Source organism: Natator depressus, chromosome 3 (assembly GCF_965152275.1).
Source record: "Natator depressus isolate rNatDep1 chromosome 3, rNatDep2.hap1, whole genome shotgun sequence".
Lineage (NCBI taxonomy): Eukaryota > Metazoa > Chordata > Testudines > Cheloniidae > Natator > Natator depressus.
In genome coordinates this window covers 208663005-208671628 of record NC_134236.1, presented here as the reverse complement: position 1 = coordinate 208671628, position 8624 = coordinate 208663005, and the positions used below count along the sequence as shown (strand labels likewise).

Sequence of the window (8624 nt, the reverse complement as noted above, 5' to 3'; positions counted from 1 at the left end):
CGGGGCAGCGGCTGGGCGCCGTGAAACGTGTCCGCTGGAGCAGCAGCGCCCGCGGGGGAGCGGGGTGGGCTTGCGGGGGCCTCGGTGGCAATTAATCCCCTGGGATTGGGAGCCAGGCCCGCCCCCTCCCCGGCCCCCCTGCGGCGGCGGGGCCCTGCCCGGAGCTGATTGGAGCCGGGCAGCGGGATAAAAGGCTCCGGGGAGGCTCTGCCCCCGTCCATCCCGGGGAGGCAGCGGCCAGCATGACAGGCCGGGAGGAGCCCGCCGAGGGCAGAGCCAAGGGGAAGGCGCTGGTGCCCAGCGCTGCCAGCGAGAAGGCGGCCCGACTGGGCGCCCCGGCCCTGCGCTCCAAGGGCTTCGCCATCACCGACCTGCTGGGGCTGGAGGCCGAGCTGCAGCCGCCGGCCGCCCCCGTGGCCGGCGCGGGATGCGAGGGCGCCGGGGCCGGACTTGGGGGGGTGTCTCTGAGCGGCGGCTCCCTGCCCCTGGGCTTGGGCTTCCTCTGCGGCTTCGCGGCGCCGCCGCCGGCCGGAGCCCCCTGCCTGCTGCCGGCTCACGTCCCCTTCCTGCAGCCCCGGCCGGAGCTGCACCGGCACCCCGGGCCGCCCGCCGGCGGGCGCCAGGACAGCGTCTCGGGTAAGGGCCCTGCCCTGCCCCGCTGCCCCCGGGCCGCGCCCTGCCCAGGATCCCCCTCCCCAGCCGGGCCCTGCCCTGCCCCGGGCTCTCCCCCTTCCCCAGCCGGGCCCTGCCCCGGGCTCCCCCCCCCCCGCCAGAGCCCGGGGCGCCCCCCAGCCAGCCCCAGCGCCGGACCCCGGACCGGCCAGAGCCGCCACGGGCCGAGCTCCGCAGCCCCGACGCACCCGATGTAACCCGGCCCGGCGCTGTCCGCCCTCGTGGTGCTGAACCGCCCGGCCTGGGCCCGCCGCCCGCTGGGCGAGACGCGCCCCGCTCCCCGGGGCTGTGCTCGGGGTGGGAGGAGCGAGCTCAGCCTGGCCGCGGCCCCCGGGTCCCAGCCAGCTTCGCAGCCCGTCACCCCGGCTGCTTCCCTCTGAGCCTCGGGCCCGCCTCCCTTCCCCACGGCGCTCGCTGAATGTCCTTTCCCTCCCGCTGCGCACAGACGAGGACAGCCTGTCCGGGGACAAGGGCGAGCTGAAGACATCGACTTCCCAGATCAAGAGGAAGAAGCGCCGGCATAGGTACCCGCTCAGCTAGGGGCAGCGGGCTGGGCCTTGGCGGAGCCCTGGCCCTGCTGTTCACAGCAGGGATCCCCTGGGCTTGCCTGTCCTCCAGCACCGCGGGCCTGGTACTGGTTCAGGGCTCGACCATGTCTACACTACGGCTTATGGCAACGTGACTGATGTGGCCGCAGGGGTGGGACTGAAGCCGTGTTTATTCTAACTAGTGTTAGTAATGGGCAGCCAAAGGGCTTTTCACAAGAATTAGCAGGGCTGAGAGACAGGAGCAAAGCTGCCCTGCCCTAGGAATAAAACTCTCCTGCGGCTCAGTGGCAAATCCTGTGTAAACAGGACCAGACTCAGACCTGATTGCAGGCCAGAGTCATTGTAGACCTCGCCCTGGGGGAGTGCCCGGGGGCCCCAGCAGGAGCTACTGGGGCTCCCCGGGTGGCCAGTAACTGTTTGTTCCTTCCCCAGGACCGTGTTTACTGCTCACCAGCTGGAGGAGTTGGAAAAGGCTTTCAATGACGCTCATTACCCAGATGTGTACGCCCGGGAAATGCTAGCTATGAAAACAGAGCTGCCGGAGGACAGGATCCAGGTAGGGTGTCAGGCCCAGCGCCGGGCTGTATCGGCTGTCTCCGCGGTCCCCTGCCCACCCCGAGAGCGAACGTGCACAAGGCGAATACACTCCGCGCCCAGCAGCCACAGCTCTCTGCCCCCCCTGCCCTAGACACCTGGTGGGCTCTGTGCCGGAGCCCACTGCTTCGGACCCTAGTTCAACAGCGACTGGGCCAAAGCTTCCCGCCTGTCCTCAAGTGGCCCGGTTACTTCAACGACCAACATGGCTAGAGTGGGGCCCTGAGTTTTTGCTACTGATGCCCTTAAGAGCAGGACAGTTGGACAGGAGCCAGGACTCGTTACAAGCAGCCCTTTTCGGTGGCCACCCTTTGGGGCTGCAGACACAAGGCTGGGGGGGGGAGGGACTCACTGCCTGAGAGCCCTTGTCTGTGTACAATGGCTGAGGGGAGGCCGCCTTTTCCGGGGGGTGTGAAAGATTTCCCGTGCGCCCAGCACAGAGGAGATGGCCCTGCAGGCAGCTGCTCCTGGGGGGGTTCGTGTTCACTGACTCCCTCTGGACAGCTGCTGGGGAAACATCTGAGTAGGGATCCCCAGCAGAGGCCCAGAACTAAAGATCCCGTCCAGTCACGATAAACCTCATGTAATGCCCTCTCTCTCTCTCTCTCTCCCTCTCTCTCTCTCTCTCTCAATCCCCCCCCCAACACGCTCTCCGACACACACATTCACACATATGCACACCTGGACCCCGCCCCCCGCCCCGAACACCTTCTGGATATAATCACACATGCCCGTGTACAAACCCCAACCCACACACATGCCCCCCCCGATCTCCCCCTCTCCACCGACCCCCCCCGCGCCCCCAGGTCTGGTTTCAGAACCGAAGAGCCAAGTGGAGGAAGCGTGAGAAGTGCTGGGGCAGGAGCAGTGTCATGGCCGAGTACGGTCTCTATGGGGCCATGGTGAGGCACTCCATCCCTCTCCCCGAGTCCATCATCAACTCAGCCAAAAGTGGGCTGGTGGGCTCCTGCGCTCCTTGGCTGCTTGGTAAGACAGCCCCTAGTCCAGGGTGGGGTACGCCCTGCTAAGCAATGCTGAGGGAACAGCCAGGTAGCTAGGGAGAGCCTGACATGCTTTATATTGAAAACTGTTACAAATCTCAGCCTTTCCCTTCCTTACAAACATGCCAGTCTTTTTTTTGGGTGGGGGGGATTTAAAGTAAACCACAAATCCTTAGGTGGTAATTTTCAGAGTCTGTGTTAAAGCGTTTTGAAAAGGATGTGTTAACGAACGGATTAGAGTGGGTGACCCTTTTATTGCTATACAGTAGTAATATACTGTTATTATTAGTTGTTATGATTTTAGCCCGGAGTCAGGGAAATACTTATGCACATATTTAATTTAAAGTTAACTTAAGTGTAACTTAAACTTAAGCACATGCTTAAGTGAATGTTTGAATAGGTGCTTAATTTATCATGTTGTTGCCGTGCTGTAGAGCCACAGGTAAGGAATAGAGCCCTATCTCACTGCATACTTACATGCCAATAATAGACCCTAGACCCCAGAGAACTCGCAATCTAGGATTTAGACAATAGGCAACTGAGGCACCCAAACTCATTGCGGTCAGATGGAATCTTTCTGCTGACTTCACTGGGCTTTGGATCTGTCCCTAAGGGAAGACATAGACAAATGAGGGGAGAAGAGGAGGACAAGGTAACAGCTGAGCCGGGTGTGTTTGAATTAGTTAGTAGGCACAATGCTTTCAGTTGTCCCAGGTGGATTTAAGCAATGTGTTATATTTACTTACTCTTCTTCATTCTTGAAGGGATGCATAAAAAATCCATGGATGTTACAAGAAAGCCAGAGAGCGAGGAGAAGATGACAGGCAGCTGGCGATTGGAAGGTTCTGAGGAGGAATTAAAAATGAAGCCAGCAGATCACCAGAGAAGCTCTGGTGACAAACTCAGCTCTATGGACAATTCAGAAGATACAGCAATTGACCTCTCTAGCACAGCAAAGCAAGAGAACAGGAGCGCTTTGAGGCAATGTCTCAAAGGAGACCTCCAGACAGATGGGAAGGACAATGACCACTAAACTCAGGGAGCAGGGGAGGGGCGGGGTGTTAGGAAAATGAGCCCCCTTAACACTTTGGAAAGATAGGACTATTTATTCATTATTTTTTCAAACAATTAATACACGATTTTACATGAATATGAGACATTTTAAAACTGGATCCAGCCAAGATTCCCTCCCCCACAACTTTAAAGCTGTTTGTTTGTAATAAACAGGGCTGAGGGGAAGGTTTTAAAATGTTGGTGTGAAAACGTCACTGGTTTTTGGGCAGCTCTAGTGATAAATCAGGAAAACCTCCCTTTCATTCTGTAACACAAGCAACTGAAAGACACTTCTGCCAGCTAAACAGGACCATGACTGAGAGTGGAGTTATTCCTTCTGGACCCTGTTTGGCGAAAAGACGGTGCAGGACTTAACAGAACCCTTATTTCCAAAGTTACATTCCAACGTTTACTGTGATGTACTGGGTAAGCACCAACGTGGCAATTCTCGGTGTTTAAAATATGCAACTGTTCGGCCTCAAGAAGAAGCAGAAGGTATTCTTAAAAACTGTGGATCAGTTTTTCAGCTCTTGTAAGTTGACATAGTGCCATTGACTTCAAGAGAGCCAGGCCAGTTTACACCAGCTGAGGAGCTGTGTATCAGTCAATACAGCCTTATAAATGGATTACACTGTGTATTTTACTTAGAACTTCTATTGTGCGTGCAGGGGGACATGGGAGGGGATATTTTATGCAATAATTTTCTACGCTTTTGAATATTATTTGATATACTATGCATAAAAGAACTCACACCTTTATGAAAATCAAGCCATAGCACCCCTAAGAAATGTTATGCTATTTTGTGAATTGTCATAGGAGACTATTTTGTAATTCTTAAATGTCCATAAAACAGTGTTAATGTCAGATCTGTTTCTTGGTCTTTTTATATTTTTGTCTAAAAGCACTTTAGTTATCTGAATTTTCTGAATGTTGCTCTTCCTTTTCTGTCATTTATTTATTATGCATTATTAAATAAAAGTTTTGGGTATCTTTGCTTTTCCATCTGTATTTTTCATAGTAGCTCTGCTTGGATACGTCTTCAGAAAGCGTTATGGCTCTGATCCTGCCTAGAATAGTGTACATGTCTGGTTTGTGAGCAGTTTTACTGAAATCCATGGCACTATTCTAGGGCATAAAGTTAAACACATGCCTAGGTCTTTGAGAGGTTGGGGCCTAAATAGACTCGGCAGGGTGCATCCGGGTTAATTAATGTCAAGTCATTTTGAAGATGAAAATCATTGTAGATGGGGCTTTCAGAAGTGCCTTAGGAGAAATGCACCCAACTCCCATGGAAAGTCACAGGGAGATAAGGGCCTACTTTATAAGGGATAGGTATTGATTAAGTTATCCTGCTGTTAATTATTTTGTACAGAAACTCCACTGAACTTGTAGGGGATTTTGTGAGCATATCAAGGGCAAGTAGAGGGCCAATAACTTGCTGTGGTATTGATGTAATGGCCTCATTTAGGCCTGCACCCATTCTTGGTGTTTTCAGGGGGGCAGCTTTGGGCCCTTTGTCTGAGTGCCTCTGTAGATAGAACATGAGAAACAAATGGTAATGTACAAAGCCAAATGTATTTCAAATCCCCCCATGCCCCCCCAGTAATAGTGCCATAGCAATGGATGCACTGCCCTGTCTCCTTGGCACAGGAATGCTCTCATCTCATACTTCTTTAGGTTGAAAACAGACCCAGACCCATTTCATAGTTCTAACCCCCAGAGTATCCAGGATAGCAGTCATAAAATACTAAGGGGTCAGAATGGCATCATTACTCAAAACTCCCCTTTAATTAGGGGAGGGCCAAAGGCCCTCAACTGATGGTGAAATGTGCTCTTCTGAAATATGGGAGGAAGCCAGATATTAAAACCATGTCACTCAAATTGACTTTTGTCTGGAATTTGTACCCTTTGTACATACTCCACTTAGCACACTCCTGCTTGTGCGTAAGGCAGAATTGGCCCACATGTATGTTGTAACAGCAGTATTGAAACATTTCCAGTTTTATCTGCTGGCCAAAATGTAACAGAAAATGATCAAAAGGCTTTATTAAAATCTGGGTAATTCCAGTCTGGAAACAGTCCCAATACAGATCAGTATATAAATGGCCCTGTAATTATGGTTCACCTGTCCCTGGCTATAGGAGCAATGGGAAACTGGCAGCAACAGCTCTCCAGGGTTTCTAGACTAATTGTTTTTGAACACTGTCAGGATGGCCAGGCCAACCTGGGAGGAGGGAGAAAAGGCAATAGGGGTCGGGGGAGTAGTGGCAGATATGGACTTTGTACAAGAAGACTGTACAGCTGAAAAAGTGACCCCCCCCCATGATGAGGGAAGAGGTCATTCCATCCACGAGCGGAGCCTTGGCACATTCAGTGTCTAATCCTGATTCGCCAGCATTTGCCAATGGTTGATCGGGGCTGTGCAGTGCTGGCATGGGTATTTCCCCATATTTATGTCCCCGCGTTTGGAACAGATGAGGATGGTGGATCTTGGTTACTGACACATATAGCAACAGTGGGGCTATTAGTGATGGCATGGGCAAGAGTGTCTTCACTGAGCGAGCTCAGAGATTGTCCTCAATGACTTGAAATGGAGGGTAGGGGACATGCAGGCTGCATCTGGCTCACTGACAATCCTGCAGGAGAACAGCCTGTCTGAGCCTGAGCTGTACACCGGCTGAGAAACTGCCCGTGGGTGTCTGGTCATAGGGGCTCTCTTCCTATAGACCGCAGGTATTTCATACTGTAAGGCAGTGAGGAGCTGCCAATATGTCACCAAGGGGCTTCTGCCTTAGCCACAGTACACAGCATGTCTCAGGCACGTGGGTACTCTCAGGGTAAGATTCCCTTCGGAGTGGGGACCAGGCAGAAAGGCCTCCATATGTCACTTAAGGCTCACGTTGGGGCAAGTCTGTACAGCAGCAGGGAGAGGTCCCTGTACAATGCCTCCATGCCACAGAGAGGGTCTCTGGGCTGGCCCCTGATAGACAGAAAGCAGTGATGAAGGCAGGCTGTTTTAGCAGACTAGATGTGACTAGTGTGACCAGACAGCAAGTGTGAAAAATCGGGACATGTTTTTTCCCCAGAAGGGCCGGTATAGTTGCTTAAATAAGACAAAGCCCCTAATATTGGGACATCTGGTCACCTGAATGTGAACACAAATCATAACCGTCCAGTCACAGCAACCAGGAGTATTTGTCTGACTCTTAGGAACACGGGTCTGATCCAGATCCTAGATAAGTGACTTCAGTGGGGTAGCATCAGGTCCTAACTCATTGATGACAGGGATGAACCAGCAAAGGGCTAGAGAGACTATTTAGATTATAAACTCTTCGGGCCAGGAACGGTCTCTTACTAAATATCTTTGTACAGCCCTTAGCCCAGTAAGCCCCCCAAATCAGCTAGGACTTATAGATGCTACTGTAACCAATGATGCTGATGTTATAATAAGACTAAACTCTTTGGGGGCAAGGACAGTGCTTGTACAGTACTGAATACAATAGGGCCTAGAGGTGCTACTGTCCCATAATAATTTGATTTTTCACCCCTGATTTAGTGAATGACATTCTTGGTACAACAAGAGTATAACACTATTCCAGAGACAGCCACCTCCACACTGGGTGGTCCAGAATGGAAACATGTAAAATGTGGTAAATAATTCTGTGACGGGATCCCCGGGGAGCAGCCTGGGACCGTGAGACCACTGTCTCATATAGCAACAGTGGGGCTGTTTCAAGTGATTATAAGGGACAGGCAAAAAGTCAGAGTGGTTTCCAAAAGAAAAGAAAATATAAGCACGCAGTCTAAACTCTCAACCCTATTAGACTGGGCAACATCTAGATCATAGAATTGTAGGACTGGAAGGGACCTCCAGAGGTCATCTAGTCCAGTACCCTGCACTCAAGGCAGGACTAAGTATTATCTGACAGGTGTTTGTCCAACCTGCTCTTTATCTCCAATGATGGAGATTCCACAATCTACCTGGGCAATTTATTCCAGTGCTAAACCACCCTGACAGCTATGAAGTTTTTCCTAATGTCCAACCTAAACCTTCCTTGCTGCAATTTAAGCCCATTGCTTCTTGTCCTGTCCTCAGAGGTTAAGGAAAACAATGTTTCTCCCTCCTCCTTGTAACAACCTCTTATGTACTTGAAAACTGGTATGTCCCCTCTCAGTCTTCTCTTTTCCAGACTAAACAAACCCAATTTTTTCAATATTTCTTCGTAGATCATGATTTCTATACCGTTAATCATTTTTGTTGCTCTTCTCTGGATTTTCTCCAATTTGTCCACATCTTTCCTGAAATGTAGCACCCAGAACTGGACACAATACTCCAGTTGAGGCCTAATTAGCGCAGAGTAGAATGGAAGAATTACTTCTCCTGTCTTGCTTACAACACTCCTGCTAATACATCCCAGAATTATGTTTTGCTTTGTGTTTTTTAAGAACCCCCCCCCCCAAAATAAACACACACACACACACACAAACCAACAACTGTTGACTCATATTTAGCTAGTGGTCCACTATGACCCCTAGATCCCTTTCTGCAGTACTCCTTCATAGGAAGTCATTTCCCATTTTGTATGTAGATTAAGCAGTTTCTCACCCCACTGGATATTGCAGTTCATAGTACACAGGTTTCACCCTTGAAACCTGGGCCAGTCTCCTCTGTTGGAGTCTTCAGTCTTCTGAGTGTCTTTTTCGCTTGCAGCATAGGTGGGGGAAGGAGAAAGGCCAGGCATGGGCCCCTGTGTTC

The 8624-nt window shown here is 51.4% G+C and overlaps 1 protein-coding gene across 2 annotated transcripts; it reads left to right on the top strand.

Moving 5' to 3' along the window:
- The first annotated feature begins 242 nt into the window (after positions 1 to 242).
- Positions 243 to 4538, top strand: VSX1 (visual system homeobox 1). Of its 2 annotated transcripts, none has more exons than XM_074947213.1 (5): positions 243 to 583; positions 1026 to 1196; positions 1653 to 1776; positions 2621 to 2801; positions 3580 to 4538. In XM_074947213.1, exons 1-5 carry the CDS (start codon positions 243 to 245, stop codon positions 3846 to 3848), a joined length of 1086 nt encoding a protein of 361 aa, XP_074803314.1. In that variant the 3' UTR covers positions 3849 to 4538. The 2 variants fall into 2 exon arrangements, with proteins under 2 accessions (XP_074803314.1, XP_074803315.1); XM_074947214.1 differs by having other exon boundaries at positions 243 to 636; positions 1118 to 1196.
- The last annotated feature ends 4086 nt before the right edge of the window (positions 4539 to 8624 follow it).